Source organism: Haemaphysalis longicornis, unplaced genomic scaffold (assembly GCF_048455015.1).
Source record: "Haemaphysalis longicornis isolate Haplotype H1 unplaced genomic scaffold, Haemaphysalis longicornis Haplotype H1 scaffold_8, whole genome shotgun sequence".
Lineage (NCBI taxonomy): Eukaryota > Metazoa > Arthropoda > Arachnida > Ixodida > Ixodidae > Haemaphysalis > Haemaphysalis longicornis.
In genome coordinates this window covers 5,529,787-5,548,024 of record NW_027526445.1, presented here as the reverse complement: position 1 = coordinate 5,548,024, position 18,238 = coordinate 5,529,787, and the positions used below count along the sequence as shown (strand labels likewise).

Here is an 18,238-nt window from a genome sequence, read left to right as displayed (position 1 = left end):
AAAGAACTGCTCCGGCATTCTTCCTCGCAGCTTCGGCACTGAACTCCTTGTCATCCTTAAACGAACGGCCTCACTGAGCGCACCAATCGGACACATACCAACATGATAGCTATGTACGTTGATTCCAAACACAAAAACTACGACGCCATCTTGTCCTTCATTGCGGACGCGTATAATACCACCCACCACGAGACCACAGGATATAGCCCTTTCTACGTCCTTTAGACGCGTCGCCCGCCGAGCACTTTGGACACAATTTTTCTGTTTTCTCTTAAAGATGACCGCAGCGTAGCCAAGAGTGTCTGCCTTACTGAAGAAGTCTGTCGACTCGCTCGGTTACGTACACTGGCCTCACAAGACCGGTCGAAGTTGCGCTACGACAGCTGCCACCGAGACATGTCGTTGGGAAAAGGAGACTGTGTGTGGCTTTGGACCCGCCTCCGTCAACGCGGTTTGTGTGAGAAGCAGCTGGCACACTACACAGGGCCATTTGTTGCTCTCAATCGTATAAGCAATGTAAACTACTTCATCTCACGATTCCTCAGAAATGGCAGACGAAGCAGGAAGTTTCAAACGGTTCACTTCGGCTTACTCAAACCCTACTACTCATCTGCCATGCCTTGAGCGGCGAGGAGGGCAACGTCGCCCCCAGAGGAGATGTTACGCTGTCTACTGACAGTCCGCAAGTTCACGTGACCCACGTAATTCAGCAAAGAATTCAAGTGAAGGTTCTTGGGGTGGATGAAGACGGGGTTGCTAGCGTTCGCGGCTGCAGTCGGACATACGAACTACCCCTTGTTTACTTTGCAATAAACCGTCGTTCCCCGCACGTAACCATATGACATGTTAGAAGCATCTTCTTGATTGAGAAACAGGCGCCCTGACACAAGCCGCTTTGCAGCAAGATAATAAGGGAGTCGGCACTTTGGTCATCGTAGTGAGAAAAACCATGGCGCACAAAAAAAAGAGCTCTCTGCTAACGCGACCCGAGCGGAGCGAGAACACCAAGAGTAACGATGTTATGTTTCGACATAGCCTTGCCCTCTCGAGGCGATATAAAACGCTATTCCAGCATTATGATTTCCTGAGCTCCTGTCATAAAGAACTCAAAAATCCCAAAACATCATTGTCCCAGAAACTACTGCATAAAGTTATATATAGTAACCTTTTAATAAACTAAAGTCACCTGTTTTGGGTAGAAACTCAGCATCGGAAGCGCCATTCGCTCAAGGATTTCGACATCTGGGCGACAGCGGAAGTGTTCATTCAACAGTTCTTCGATAGATTAGGAGTGTTCCAAGCAAATAATCAGATGACGCCGGGTGTGAGCAGGAAGTTTTAGGCTTGCACCTTTCCGGAAACGAATGTCACCCCGTAGTGCCCGGTCGCCCTATTTCCAGAGAAATGCGTCCTGATCGCCTAGGGAAACAATATTCAGCGCAATAAACCCATTAATGTTTTGTTAAATACTTAATTCTTTTACAAGAACAAAACGTATTCAGATTGCGAACACGCGAGTGCATATCACCAAAAAAAAGTTAAGTTCTCATCACCGCAGCATCATAATAAGTCTTTGAATGTTTACATATATCTTGCACTTAGAGAAGCAAGACTAAAAACACGGCAAAAAATTCAAGCGCTAGGACGACGGGACAAGCAAGTCAGCACACACAAGGCGCTACTTCGCCATCTGTTTGTTGACTCCCGCCTTGTGTGCCTTGACTGGCTTATCTCGTCGTCCAAGCGCCTGAATTCTGTGTCATGTTCTACCAACATTTCCAAACCAGCGACCTCGTTAACTACAAACAACAAACGCGTGGCGATTTCAATGGGGGCGGATTTCATTAACCACAGTTTCTGTTTCAGCTGATGGAGGATTAATATTGCCAGTTTTTACTGTTTCTGTGTACTTTATTCTGGCACAATGCCGAAATGGATTATCCAAACGGCCGTCTGATCTTGCCAATAGTTACGACACATAATAGTTACGACACATTATAGAGTGAGTAATGTGAATAAATATAAATGCAAAAGCAGAAATCGGGATGAAGGCGTAGAACACGATGAGTTCGCGTCACACACAGAGGGTGAGGTGATGCATCTCTGGCCAGCACTGGAGAATAAAGGAACGAAATGTCACAGGACTGATACTATTTTCTCTGCTCAATTTCTACCTGCGTTATTTAACACCAATCTCATTAGCTAAAAGAGGCCCTACAATCGTCATATACTAATACAAAAAAGCAGTGAAACAATACCTGGGCCTACTTATACCACAGCTTTAATGATAACTGAAGTATGGCCGGTAGAACTTGGTGCTCAGTTACGTGTTAAGAGAGAATTGTTTTTGCACCAGGTACACATCATCGCAGCACAAAATTATTGTAGAAGCGCTGCCTGGTATTTTACAGATGTTTGTTACGTCTTTGTACTATACTATGGCTGTACGACGTTCTGCAAGAGGTAGACATGTCGTCAGGTCACAGATACCCGCACATGCCAACATTATGTTGGCTTGGTTATTAGGCCAATTTCTGCTTGGCGCGGGCCTAGTATTGCGGTAACGCGACGTTCACAACGGCGGCATAGCCAAATACAAGTGTCTCATTACTTGTCGTGAAGTAAAGTCACATTTATTGGCACTGTTTACTGCGGACCTCTTCTGCTCAAAGCTATTATGTTAAGCTAAAATTTCTACCATAACTTCCTATATACTATATCACTCCTGTAAGCCACGCCATTAATGCGGAGACACTACAACTTGGCCGTCAGCCACACGGCATCATTTATTGCAATGCCATTCCACCAACTGCAATTTTTCTGTAACGGGGGTTATTTCGCCTTTTGCCTGCAGGACAATGGAGCGTGCGATTAGAAATGTAGGAAGGGACATTCATTTTCATAAAACGTTTCTTCACGATGTTGTGACAGGGCCTACCTATATAACGACAGGGTGTGTCCAGAAATCATTTCTGCATCTTGCTTAAAACAATAATAGTTCAATAATGCCTACCAACAATCAGTGGCAATGTAACGTCCATCATGGAGTAAAAAGTTTTCGCTTAGTTTGAAATTATAATGGTGAACGAAACGTCATTCCAAAAATGCCGTGTTAAACCTGCAGTCAGTGACCGACAACGCGGGTTATGCTCGTTTCTGGGGTGGTCTGCAGTGACCAAATCGAAGCGAGCGCTTCTGTTTTTACGGTATGCAAAAAGCCTATATTGGTACACATTCAAACTAGTCGAACTACTACTACTACTACTACTACTAATACTACTACTACTACTACTACTACTACTACTACTACTACTACTACTACTACTACTACTACTGCTACCACTACTCTACTACGACAACTAATATCATACTACTGGAGAAGTTATTGAAGCGCAGGAAATTTTAAGGCATTGTAGTAAATGTGTAAGCCGGGCGTCTATTGCGTTGTCAAAAAAAGAGATATATTTCCTTTCGAACACGCACTGCACTTTGGGCATGACGTGATTTGTTGGTTGTATAGATTGGGCCAAATGCATTGATCGTGTGCTGATATGGTGGTGTAATACTACAGATTCGAATGTTTGTAGTTATGTTATCATGAAGAATGTGTGTTAAAGGTACAAGGTTCATCGTATCAAATTGAGTTGGAAGTCTGCGCTTGTCCCGTCGTATTTCTGTGTCCGTGTTTTATATCGCGCTTTAGCATCTTTAACAATGAACTACCAGTTCGCCCAGCAGTACACTCTGTTATTCGTATACAACAGCTGGGGAGGGCCATTGTCTACAATTTTCTTGTCGCCAATGTGTTCAGCAGCTCACTATAAGTAAATGTAAAGTTCCAGAGTATCTGACGGCTGTGACCCATTCTTGCGCCCCGATTTAGGGTTTAATGTAACAAAAACAAACAAATATTTTGAGTTCACACTGCGCGAAATGTTACCAATCACGCCCCTCCCTACCCCCTATTCCACGAATACAGCAAATTCAGTCTTTATGGTAAGATTAAAAGGTGTATCTCTCGGACAGCTTTCTGAGCAATGCTGCCAAAGCTACAGAGCCGGAACACGCTTTTTCGTTGTGCAGCTGGAAATGGTCACACAAAAATAATTTGCGAAGTGCAAACTGAGAAATTTAATAAGAGATATATTTTGAAGCCTTGTATTGATAATACCACTAAGTTCTTAGCCAAAATGTTTGAATCAGAGAGCGGAATTTCTGAGATGTTCGAGTTTTTTTTTTTTTGTTCGCGGCATTCGCCACTGGCGTCGCATAGGTTCTCTTCAGAAAAAACAAATCATTTCGTGCTCTCTCACGGCAGCTTCATTTTAGTCCAGTAGCTCACCACTTCTGCCGAATAAGGTGTTCAATGAGCTCCTAAGCTCCCCAAGAACGTGCCATCAAATCAAACGACGCAAGTGGCCTGCAACATGTACGTTTAAGTGAGACTGACGCAACAAGAAATCTCCGTCGTTTCGCAATTCGTTTGCCAAGCCAGCTGGCCGACGTAAACGAGAGCACATTCGCACGGGTCAGGCGGAGGTTCTGAGTGGTATAAAAACCTGTGCCCTGCTATATAGTGAGACACGCCTTCACGACTGTTGAATGTTCTGCAAAGCGATCGTAACGGGTGGGGTGGCGATTGCACAAAGGATACATTACTTCTGCTGCGTTAGCTTCAACTATGCGTTCTCCGAGTTGCGGCGGGGCGCTACGGCAGAGGGCCAGCGATACACGTTGGAGCCGGGGAAAACTTAACCCGACGCAAAATTGCTTTCACTTCGCGTTGTATATCTGTGGGAGCTGTTCTTGCGGTATACCACGGACGCACTACGAAAGCCCGATGCACATGGCCCTGGTGCTGCACAGTTTTCAGCTCCAGAAGCGCTTACATATCAGTGCACTGCCCTCAAAACTGCAGCGCTAACAAATCTTACGCCGTTTTGGACGATATAGAATTGGATGGTATGGTACACGGTATAATTCATTAGGTCCATTCAATTTCTTTCATTCAAAGCGATGACTTGGCTTAGAAACGACTGAAGCGTAATGAAGGTGACAGGAATCTTCCTGCATTATCGGTGACTGTGCTTCAGGGCACAAAACCACCGAGATCATGCCGAGAAATGAACTGTAGCAAATGCGTTTATGCCACGCCGGCAATCAAACCGAACGCAGTTTATTGGGAATAACTTGGCAGCCGTAGCCTAAATCAATTAGCCCTCCCTCGTTACGGCTAAATCGATTAGCCCTCCCCCGTTACTGCTAAATCAAATAGCCCTCGCCATTGACACAGGAAGTTGTCCCCAAGAAGTTTTGATTCATTGCCACATAACCGTTTGAAATGGGGTACCCAACAATTGAAGGGAATGCCCTCATTCCAGTCGTTAGTTGTGCCGCTAAGATGGCCGCTGAAGGAAGCGTGCGACCAGCTTCAGAACTTTCCTGGTGTTCAGAAAATATCTTACGAAATAACAATAGGGCAGCCGCAAGAATATCAATGTGGGTGTACATGAATCTTTGTGCATCTGGGAGTTAGCGTTGGCAGAAGAAAAGCGGTTTCTCAGGTGGTTACCACCAAAATTTGGTTTATTTTTTAGTAACCAATACGTAAACCGCGATGTCCGCTGTTCATCGATTTAGAATGCTTTCTACAAAAGATAGGTAACCACACGTAAACCAATGCGCAATCAAATTTTAGAAAATTCAATTTTATTTCTTTTAATAAAACAGTTGAACACACAAAGTAATATAACAATGGTAACAGAGAGAAGAACAACGTCCTGCAAAATGGACAAACAGGTATCCACGTCTTTCCAATTAGCATTATTGTACTAAAAAAGGCACTTTCTTCACCTCCTCAAAACGCCCCCGCGAAAATGAGATACGAACATAAGCACCTGTATTTGGATGAAAACTAAAACGGGTGGACGGGCATATGTATTCTACAAAGATATCCAACTAATAAACATTAATAACAACTTGCCTGACTCGCAGAGTGTCTTTAGATGGATACTCATGCAGTCGCTATCCTTAATCTTCGAATGAGCTCGACTGGGGGGGGGGGGGGCATTCCTTCCAAAATTTGCCTTTTTTGATGCCTTTGAACTATCACATAATGATTTGGGTCGCTGTTATGCAAATATATTGGACTGTTTCACCGATCAGAGATGCATTCTACAGGAAAATTCCTTCCGCGTGCTCAAACCAAGACTTTTGTGTGGTGTGCGGTAATAAGGCGCAGTGAAATGTCTGCATTTCTTTCTTTATAATTGCAAATAGGTACTAGTAAAACTGCGTACGAACCCACAAGCAGAAGACAGTACAGAAGAATTTGCGGTTATTGCGCCTGAATGAAAGTTCACGGGGTCGACACTGAGCTTAATCCGCTATTTTTTTAATACCTAGAATATGAGCACTCTGTGTAAATTTAGTTCCGATAGAGACTGAAAGTTGTTTAATGGGGCTTACCATACGGCTGCTGCTCCTGTTTTTGTTAATCTTGGACAGGCCAGCAGTTAAATTTCGCCTCTCCATCTTCTTGGCGAACTGATGGAGACAAAATAGTGATGTTCTTTTGATGCGCGAGCCGAGAGGACGATCTTTACTCGCTCCGATGACCGACGACCGATGCTTGGAGCGGCTGAGGGATGAGGACTGCCTTTAGATTTATTTACACTATTTACATTACTCCAATTTTACATCAGGTCAGAGTGACGGTTACATGTCACTCTGACAGCAGCAGCCTGTTCGGCCAAGATCTATACTGAACTAGATCCCCTCTCGACCGACCCTGGACCAAACCCAACACTCCGGTTTTGATGTCAAAAACCCCGCCTCCAAGAAGGGGGCGTACAAGAAAGAGAAAAACCCTTTAAACAATTAATAGAAACCATTGATTGGCCACAGGAACCAGAAAATCACACATGTGTCCCCGCCTGCGTTCACGTGACCCAACCCTCTCTCTTATGCACTCATAGTGCGTTTCCCACGCACGCTGGTGCACCAGACCAGCAAATACAGGGCATCTGCGGCCGAAAGTGGCCACACCATTACGTTCAGCTCAAAAGCCAAGCCGCCGGCTTGGAGCGGTCTTCGCGCGGCTGACCTCCTTCCGCGTCCTCGCCTTGGCGCCTTGTCTGCGCGCGCGCAGGGACAAAGAGGGAGCCGGGGCTAATCCCCTCCCAGACTAAAGGGGCGCCGCCGCCCGCCTGAACAGCACACGGGAAGAGACGCTGCCAGTCCCGAAAACCGTCATCGAGGCGAACGACCCGTCAAGGGAGCGCGCCCGGCGCCGGCTTCACAGATTCTCAAAAACTTACACCGCGCGCCTTTCCGACACTATGAGACACATCATCATTCAGCTTCCCGTCAGCTTGTCATGCCGAATGACCCAGCCACCTCCGACGCGACAGAGATACTCAGGTTAATCGCCCCCGTCTTTTGACACACAAAAGGAAGGGCACAAAACCCGCTCTCCGCGTCTCCGAACTTGGCGTCGGTGCGGCTGCATGAAAGGGACACGGGATAGCAGCTACCAGCGGAGGCGACGCCAATATATGAGCGACCGGCGGCCTTCATTGATTACATGAGGAGCCCGAACTTAACAACTGAAAGTTGTTTTATGGGGATTACCATACTGCTGCTGCTGCTGTTTTTGTTAATCTTGGACAGGCCAGCCATGGTTGCATACCACCAATGTAGCTAAGAAGGTGTTCACCGCTTACCTTCCGCAGAAGCCATTGCTTGCGCTGAAAGTGTTCTTTCCTTAAGACAGCCCTTAACAATAGTTACAGATGTTCATAAACTTCGCAACCGATCACAGGCTGTGCATGTACCTTGAACTTTGGGCGTTTGTCTGCGCATTCTGTGCCCCAGCGAAGGTGTCAACCACTGAACTGAACGCCTTTCAAATCCTACGACGAGGGTTCTAGTGAAATCATGATCTAATTAGCATGTCACCGTACCCAGCGACACTAGTTGTCACGAAAAGAAGCCAACTTGGTAGCCTAGTGTTTTAACTTATAACTATTACTCCTGAAAAAACCAAGACCAGGAGCAAGGTGGCGGCTTGCCGCAATGTCTTCTAGACTTCGAAGAATAAATAATGGCTTTGTTTCTCGCAGTGGTCATAAAGACTGCTGGAAGCACGATTTTCGAAAATATTGCTTAGCTTGCTTTATGGGACTAATATGCTTGGAAATCATGCAGTGTGGCCCTACAGCTGGCAGAAGGAAAATGAATCCCCGTACCAGGTGATCCATTTGACAGTGTTGCTACTACCGTATTCCGCTCACATGAATATAAAAATGAAAAGATGCACAAAAATAATGAACCAAAAGTGATATGTAAGATATTAGGCTGAGCACCCAACAAATATCCAGAATACACCAAGAAAATGCCGTAAGAGACTTAGTATAGGCCATTGCAGAAGTGACATTGCTGTTAGACTGGGTTTTGAAACAGCATAAATATTTTGACCTTTGGGGAATTTGAACACGATATTTATTCTGTAACGGGGGGCTGGGTAATATTACAGCCTAAATAGATCTTAAATGTAGTATTTCAGAGAAATCAGATGTTCGTGTGCTTCAATAAGTCTTAGGCTGCTCTAATGAAGTTATATTTCATAAAAATGTTTATTATATTACTAGTCAAGTGCCTACGCTTGGCGACGACCTGGCATGAGAGAAAATTAAAAAAAAAGGCAAAGAAGCCGAACTACTATTGTCAGCTTGTATTTGGTTATGTGCACTTTCCCGGAATGAGCCGCGAGTTCACCCCTTGTTGCGGATCCACGACGTCAACGTGAAACACTCCATGTTTGGTGCCATAGTGACGATGTAGGCCCTTCGTCCAGGCCTCGCGTCAGCCGCTATGCTCTCCCCAGTCCATTCTTGCCACAGTTCCGCTACTCGTACCATTTCCATCATGTATAAAATGCGCTTTGCGGGAACCCGGTTGAAACAGCGATGACCGGATTCAGTCTGCGCCAGACACGCGTATCGCACGGAGAGAGGTGCGGTTCGCCGAGCTCGCAGTACCGGTTCAGCTGTACTTTCTCGCTGGTTGACGGCTTCTGGTACCGGTACCGGTTACCGACTCGCTTTCGAGGTGGTGAGGAGCGGGAGGTCCTGCACCATCTCCATTATAACTCAAAACAAGATGTACAAAATATTCATGTTTCCTCTAGCGCAGCAATGGCGTCTTAACAAAGACGTGCATGGGTCACATAAAGTCTTTGCTCCTAACTCTCCCACGCTTGTTTAATAACAGGTGAAGCATGCGGCCCACCTGATGTCCGACCTTTCGGAGCTACGAACGTGAAGTGTCCGCTTTTCAGTTCTGGTGCATAAAGAGCACGGTTTCAAATCTACTTGTCTTCTTGCATTGGGCCGTAGGCCACCAAGAGATGTATCGGCTATGATCGAGGGGAGGATATGCATAAACTAAGATTTAACCGGAGAGCTTTCTACCTTGAACCCTGTACGTGCGAACCGCAACAGAAAATTATCATCGGCGAAGAAATCGGGGAAATGCAAGCGCAAGTGTGGGTTATGTGCGAGGAGTCAAGTATCCCACGAGCAGGTGTCCGGAGTGCGCGCCTCATGAAACAAATGTGGTTAAAGATGTCCTGAAAATTTAAGCCTCGACTTTTACGCCGTGAAACCTGCAACCGAAGAATAAGTGGAATTGCGGTTCTGCTGCTGTCAATGCACGTGCCCTTGCTGCCTCCAATAATTAAGGTGAAACTCGCGATGCCTGGTAGCACTTTTCCATGGCACTATTTAGGTTCTTTGCTGTAGCATGTCGTTTACTTAGGGCTGGAAAAATGATGGGTATTTCTGTTTTTCTGCAAGCCAGCCCAACTGTGCTCCCGTGAGCCTTGGTGAACAAGACTCATTGCATTGTTATTCAATGTTGCATATTCTGCATACCCTGAAATGTTCCGCATTCCGGTTCCAGTTACGTAAAGAACCAAAAACGACTGGTACACCTAAAAATCCGGTAGGTATTTTTTATTATAAGACGGGTGTTTTGACAAGATATCGCCGCGCACTCACATGGTTTTCTCCACAACATTACTTGTGCCTGAAGCCTGCTGAAAAACCACACATTACTGAGTGCACTGGAACCCTGATAGAGCCCCAGTCTCTGTGTTGGGGAAGAAGAAACGGGAACTTCCCACCTGCCGGATCACAGTAAAGATACGGGACGCGCTTGTTCAAGATAAAAAACGATCTTCAAACCTGTTCGCCTTGCTATCATTCCGCGGGGAAAGCTGTGTTTCGGGACAACCGTGTCCACCTTGTTTCGGCGTGCTGTGAATTATCATGTTCCCACGGTTTGGGCATATTTAATTAATGCAACACTTTAAAGGGATGCCCTAAACCGCAGGAACTGTTGAGTCCCAGACACACTTCACCGACCGGTTGATCAGATACCGCATTCAGCTGGTAATTGCTTGGCTATAGAATTCCAAATAGAGAAAGGTGTTGGGCTGCCCTTTTTTTAGTTGCAGAATTATTTGCCTATTAAAACTCACAGTATGGCTTTCATTTTCTTTTTCTTTTGGGAAAACGGTTATCCGCCCTTTTGCGTAAAAAATCACAAGGCAATACCATTGATAACAATGCCATATTCAGCCGAATATAAAACATTATTTGTTGAAAAATGTGAAATGGCCTGATGTCACTTTAAGAAAGTCAGATAAGGGATGATGACAAGAACTGCGCCTTCAGGACGCAAGAGCGTGGGTACAAGAGAAAAAGACCAACCATGTCGTTTTAAAGTGAAAACAGTTATCTATGAGAACAGAAAAAATGCGTACTGCACAGAGTAGAAATTGGAAATTTGTCACACGTGAAGCTGCATCATAATTCCACAATTCTAGCGAAATAATGAAAGTGCTGAGGAGGCGTTGATGCTGCAAAAAAGCGTCATATATTAAGATATTCATAAAATCACAGAAAGGGGTACTGATATCTGTCCTGATATCAGGATACCAGTGCATATGGGCATCCACGTAAACGTGTTTTGCTTTTCTTAAATAATGATGACCAGCTCCCTCTGAATCTGTCTTTGCGAGGGATAGGGCTGACGCATAAGCAGGTCGCGCAGGAATTCTGCCCGAAGGTACAAGATACGCGTTCAATTAACAACACCTATAACGGAGGATCTCGTAAAAATATTGCCCTAATCAGCTCTCGCTGTTACAAAAATCTTGTTTGTGCCGTCTTTCTTCTGTTGAAGCATTTTTATACATGAGGTTTTAAGGAATTCTCGTCTGTGCAATCAGTATGTAATCCTTAATGAGGGATGCAGTAATTGGTAACTCGATGTTTCACTCATGTACGAACTATGAAGCCGTACGATTGAATTGTGTAACTAAAACAGATTTTTGAAAAGATAAACAGAACCATTTAAACTTTTTCAACTTTGGGCGTGTTGATGAGACATGAATGGGGCTAAAGGTCCCGAACAACTGAAAACTATAGCAGACACAATCAGGGCTCATCATTTCTCTCGTTCTTGCCCCTTCAGGCTTGGGTGCTTTTGGTCCTAATCCAGAAATGTTCACCTTGGGCTTTGCAATTTTCAAATTTTATTTCAAAGTTGGGGATACAGCCAGTTACACAAATCCGAAAGTCTATTAAAATCTGGTTAAGCGATTTATTTTTACATAAGAGGCAAGTACTGCCCTTGGAACGTGTTTACATTATTTGTCTAATCTGGCAGGGTGAACGCCCGTTTCCACAGTGGAGGTAGAAGGCACGCGTCTGGTCAGCGGGAAGAACAGTGCAGCCAGAGGCTCCACCTGTTCCACATGGGCTAACCAAGGAGGGCACCGGGGAGGCCCCCTTACCACCGACTTCCACCGCGAGATTCGAAGAACATGAAATCCTGCGTATAAAATATTATGGGTGCACGAAATAAGCCATGGGAAAGTAATTACACAAGTAATGGTAGCTTCGTCCCTCCAAATTGCAATATGCTTCGGGCCGCTATAGTTTCTAGCGACAATTCAGTTTTTTGTATATACACGCTAGTGTGCGGGTAAGTCTCGTAACGGATATAAACTACAGCAGCAGTGAGTTCTCTTTGTAAATCCGGCACAGAACACCAGGTGCAATGTTTCCCCATCCCACTCCTGTAAAATGCGTGTATGGTATATATATGGCTGATGAAAGTAAAGCCACGTAAGGTATCGCCAAACGTTGCTAGTTTTTGTTAATTCTCGAAAACGAAACCGAAACTGCGAGTATTTCTTTTGATCGTAGCCTCAGAAGCACTGTTCCCAGCTATTGCCGTCGCAATAAGTTATCACGTGTTTCTATGGAGGAGGGCTGCAGGAAGAAGAAGAAATCCCAAAGGGAAGCATGGTGGACGCGCCAGTAGTGCGCTTTTTTATCAATATTATAACGTAAAATCCCCTGCGTATATCGCGTTCAGATTTTGTTACCAGTGTCGAAATACCTTGTAGAATACATTTACATAAAAAAGCGTCATTGCTTGCAAGCATTATTTGTGACGAGGAGCTTTTTAGATGCAAAGCATCTCTTAGTCGACCCTCCGGCGACCGGCGTCCGCACCTCTCGTCCTCTCCACAACACCCGTGATAACGCCACGCTCTCTCTCCCCTCTTCCTCTCCACACCACCTGTGCGCTAGCGCGCGCTGCTCCTCCTCTCCCCTCTGCACACAAGCTGTCCAAACACGCGCAAGCGCGCTGATCCTCCTCTCCACTCCCTCTGCTCTGCAAATAAACCCGTCCGCGCTCCGCTCAGTTGCTTCTTCGGTACTGCGCCGTCCGATGAATGGAAATGGATTCCAAAGATTCTGTCAGCGAACTGGCTGGCACACCTTCAACTAGCGCCAGCCAGCACACTGTCAGAACCACGCGCATCTCTGAAGATAAGCGTGCACAGAGGAGAGCTCGCGATGCCGACGTAAACGGCAGCGTCGAGCAGAGGATTCCTCGCTTCGAGAACGAGAAGCCGCTTTGAAACGACGGCGGCGATTAGCTGATCCAGATGGCGTTCGCCAACGTGACAACGCTTCGAAACGTCAGCGTCGAAGAGCGGATTCCTCGCTTCGAGAACGAGAAGCCGCAAAACGTTCCCCACTACTCGATAAATAAAACAGACATATATACGCTACTATATGTGTCTTTACTCTAACAACCAATTAACACGATTCTACTCCACGGCTTTCCATCCCCTCAGGGTTCCCACGTGGGAAGATCTTGTAATTTTTTTCATGTGCGGTTTGGACGACAGCAGGGGCTAGTGGTGGTCTTTTACGTCCGGTTGTGCTTACCACACCGTCTGCCTTTACCGCTTTTTTAGGCACGGCTATATCAGCCAGGTCTTTCTATTCCTGCCGTAACACTCGCTCTAGGCACCAGTAAGAAACCACCAGTGCACTTTTCCGCGACATTTACAACGGAATTTTGTTCGATGTAAGGGGAGAGATTGATGGTTCTTTATGCTGCAGTTTATGCTGCATGATGAGGCGTCGAGTCTCATGGTCAGGCGGCGACTTCCTAGAAACGACGAGAACCGAAGGCGATGTCGTCGCAGGCGTGCTAGACGTATGTGCTGCACTGGTGCCGTATCACGGCTGCCTTGATGTGCCGAGAACTATACGACCGGACACCGTGGTGGGAACGTGACACCAAAGAGGTCGCCGACTCCAAAGAGGTCGCAAGAGCCGAGGCTCTCCGGCGCATGGCATGGGTGCCTCGATTTGTGGGAAGAGCAGGTGGTTCGCCGGACGACGTGGCGGCCCCCACCGGAGGGAAAGATGGCTAGGCTACCTGGCGCAAAGCTCGATTGCCTGGTGATGTGCGGGCTCCGCTTGGCCGACGGAGCTGGCGACGTACCAGCGCTGCTACATAGACGTTCCCCTCGGGTGGATGTCCCCTTTCTTTAGGGTACCGGAACAGCATTCGGCCTTGCGTTCTGTCATTCGACGTCTTCTTCGTCCTCCTCCGAGTTCCTATATTATAGCGCATGCCCCCGTTCGGGGGATTGGCCTTGTTCTTCCCCTGTCCCATCATCTTCCACTTGTTTGTCCTTAAACTTTTCCTGGTATCATAGTAATATATACATGTATTGCGCGTGTGTATTCTTTTGTGTGCATATTAAACACAAGTCATGTTCTACATTGAATAGCAGCTGCCTTCATTTCCAAAAAGTATTACATGTCATGCAGGAAGCAGCTTTTCCTTGGAGGGAAGGAAAGCAAGGAAAAGAATGCGGCGTTTTAATTATTGAACCGGTATTCCTCTGAGAAGCCCAAATTTTGTACTTACAATGAGGATCAGGGCGCCAAGGAGCACGGCTTTCACCTTCACGTCCAAGTCCAAAGGAAAAGCTACAGTGAAGTTGTCGATACCCGTGAAAATTTCGCGAAAGGCACCGGTCCAGTTTTTGGAAATGAACCCCAACTTCTTGGTGCCGCCCTTGGCGAAGATGTTGAAGGTAACATCGTTGCAGCAAGCAGATGGAAGGAACGGCCCCTGAATCTCCAGCAACACCCGCTTATTGCTGTCCAGCACAAAGAACGTGGGGGAAAATGGATTGCTCTGCAACTTGATCGAACCGAGGAGGCCGTCTTTTGTTGAGTACACGTGCATTTCCTGTGGGTAAAATTGGTATGGTTATCGTTTATTTATTTATTTATTTATTTGTTTATCTATATATTTATTTATTTATTTATCTATTTATTTATATATTTACTATTTGTTTAATTCTTTATATATTTATTATTTATTTATTTATTTTTCTGTATATTGATTTATTTATCTATTTATTTATTTTAATTTATTTATCGGATTCCTCCTGGCAGATGAGCTATTAGGCGGAGACTGTTAATTATTCAATACAACGCGAACAAACAATAACAAATAATAGTGAGCTTTCCATCCCATGTTTGAAAAATAGCCGAGCAGCTTGAAATACAAAAAATTCGCCGCGTATCTGCTCCTTTCGTTGCAAATGTCGTCAAAAGACAATAGACTTTATCGGCTTTTCGGAAGTAAATGCCTCCCTTCGCTTTCCCGCTCACCTCTCATGTTGTTCCTCTTGCGTCGCGCTCCTCCCAAGGTAAAGACACCAAAGGTTTGCTTAAATCATTTTAAATTTCCCGCGTTTCACTGCTCCAAAGCGGGTGTCTTGATGCGAACGCTGCCGTACGGCGAAGACGCGCGTTCATCGAGGCGCCCTACTCCAACGTCTATAGAACCGCGTCTCCCTACTCCACGTGCGTTGCAAGCAGAACGTGGAACCTATCTAGTAGAACCTTGCGTAACTGTTTCCGGTTGATTTCTTATAATGGCGCCAGAAGCTATAGCGGCGCGGGTGACAGCAGGCGACGGCAGAGTGAATTCTTTTTCTGCAGTTGATGAAGTATTCAATTTCGCAAAAGTCAAGCATAGTTGATTTTTTATACATTAATACTGCAAATATCACTTCTGTATTGATTTGTTGTCTCATATTTGCGTAATGTCTTGTTCTTCTTCAACAATGTTGCCAAGTATGAACCTTACACCGGATATAGACGGGTAGATTTAGCTGTGACTATATAAGACTATTGCGCAGGAACTGTTTTGCTTTGGCCGGGTGGCTGAATCGAGTCATAGACAGACAGACGGACAGACAGACAGACAGACAGACAGACAGACATGCAGACATACAGACAGACCAAATTTCTGGGTTTAAGTAGCCCAAGAAAGACTATCGTCTTCAAAAATAACATCAACACCTGTTCTCAAATAAGTTAAAAATAAAGTACGGTATGAGAACGCAAGATTAAACCTTACCAAAAAAGAGTGCGCCTATGTAAAGGAGCTAAAAAAGAACGCGGTAGTGGCAATACGAATGCTGTCCATATAACCTCAAAATATTATCACCATCGTCAACAGCCTACTTAGCCCCACTAAGGGAAGATGATCTCTCCCAATCACCCCCCACCGCTCCTGTCCTGTGCAGCTCGTGTCCATTATTTGCTTCAAACTTCCTTATTTCTTCACTTCATCAAGTTATTTGCGTTCCCCTTCTCCTAGACCCGTAGTTTTGTATTCATTTTGTCACCCGGAGTTTCCAGCCGTTCCCATTTCGCATCACTACAGGGCCAGCCAGAAATGCACTTGTTTTTTTTTTTTTTGTTTCTCTGAACTATCCTTTTCTCGAGTTTTCTTTCCCTAATACCGGTAGCTCTTTTCCTGTTCATTGCTTCTGCATTCTCCTTTTCAGTGATAGAGGCAGCTTACTTAGCTTTATTTTCAGTTCCCGCTGCGTCTACCCTCGGCCAAACCTGTTCTTCGCCGATTCATTTGCCGTGACTCTGGTTAGCACCGACAATATGTCGGTGCTGACCGTTTGTTTCATCATTTCATTACATATGCTCAATACGGCGCTTTCAAAGTGCGCAGATATCAGTAGTTTATTTTTATGTATATTTATTTTTATTCTCACAGCCCTGGTTTCTGGCTTTAGTTCTTGAAAGAATATTTACAGGTGTTCTGCAGACTCACTTAGCATGGCTATGTACCAATTCGCGCCGTGCAAGCAAATGCGCACTACTATGATCGTGCTTCGCCAATTCTACCTCGCTCAGTGGAACTACTTCCAAGGCAGCGACGTCACGCGACGGCCATCCTGCCTTTATTGTCCATAAAATGCATTCATCATCAAGTGTACCAGGCCAAACCACCACTCCCTCTTGAGTCGCCAGAGGGCCTCCAAGCTTATGTTTCAGCTAGGGTAGCCGACGGCATCCTGAGCACAATCCTTGTCTGCCCCACTAGGCCGTCCATCAACCAGACACTCTCACTCTCGTGTTTCACGGAGGCGCTACTTCCTTCTGTGTTGACGGAGATGTTTGCCATTCGTTATGGCCTGAGCGCTTAGCTTCTGAGCTTTGCACTGCCCCACCACGTGCTTGGTATTATACACGGATTGCACCCAGGCTGCTCGAGAGCTCCGGCGCGTAAACAGTACACTGGGTGTTACAGGCGAGGTGATCCGGATACTGCAATCAGTCCCGCGCCCTGTTCGCGTCTTCTGTACCAGCCGGAGCATGAACACGTCTGCTCTTTCCGATTCCGCCGCTCATCCGGAGGAAGTGGTGCAAAACTCCCTTTTCTACACAGTCACTGGAGGACGCCCTACTCACCAAGAAAGATGTTCTTCGGCGCACCAGGCGCGCCCTTCTCCCACCGCGTGTGTTTTACATTCCTGGCGGCTTAACCCACCGTGGAGAGGTCGCGCTTCGGAGAATCCACCTGGGCGTTGCACTGACGCCTCGTGTGACAGCAACGTGGAATTTTAGTTTTGCGGATCCCTCGTCGACCTGCCCCTACTGCCCAGCCCCTGTTGCTGAATCGAAATCGGATCACTTCCTAGGGATGTGTCCAGGGCTCCAACCAGCCCGAGCTCGCCACATGGGGGCCCCCCTCGCGATATTCATCGGTGGGCGCACGGCCCTCTCTACAAGAAACTCTTGGAATTTCTTTCTGAAACTGGAGTCTATAATTTGCTGTAGCACCAATATCATTGTGTTTTTTTCTTTCCTTCTTTGTCGTACTTCTTTCCCGTTTTGTCCATTGTTTCCTTGTTACTTATGCCCTGTGGCAACATGACGCAGTACAAAATGTTGTCTGAAAAGCTCAAATGAATCATGTTTTCTTCATTTATCCCTTGTCCTGCTTTCCCAGCAAAGATCCTTCAATACCCCCTCCAGACATGATGTTTTTTGGGAGAAGTTTTTGGGAGAAGGTATCTTCCTGCCGTACGCGATTTCTGTTTCAGAATTGGTCGCCATACTTGTGACGAATTATCGTGCCCGTACATCTCTTATGGATGTTGTTGAAGTCTTCTGGTCGTCTTGTGTATTCGCTGGTCTTTAATACTTCAAGCAGTGTTGCGGTGCGTACTGGGTCAAACACTTTTCCATGGTTTTTAAATGATATTTAAATGGCTCCATCGTTCTCTACGAATTTTCCTATTAATTGATTCAAGGCATGGGGTGATATATTGTTGAAATTCCTTTTTATTTCCAACCTACTCCGGGGGTTGTTGGTAATGTAGGCTGTCACTTATGCCGCAAAGAATTACGTTGCAGAACCCATTGTATATGAGTTTAGAGTAGGCTAAACGTCTGTAATTCTAAAGCTCTGCGAAGTCCCTTGTGCGAATCAGAAATATATTACCGTTTGTTTCAATCTATGGGCAGTG

The 18,238-nt window shown here is 45.8% G+C and overlaps 1 protein-coding gene across 1 annotated transcript in view; it reads right to left on the bottom strand.

Moving 5' to 3' along the window:
* LOC144149735 (phospholipid scramblase 3-like) overlaps positions 1-14,637 on the bottom strand; it is a 96,521-nt gene extending 81,884 nt beyond the window's left edge. Inside the window, exon 1 of the mRNA XM_077681388.1 lies at positions 14,314-14,637. Coding sequence (XP_077537514.1) covers positions 14,314-14,637 — 324 coding nt within the window. The remainder of the gene's footprint in view (positions 1-14,313) is intronic.
* Positions 14,638-18,238: the final 3,601 nt, after the last annotated feature.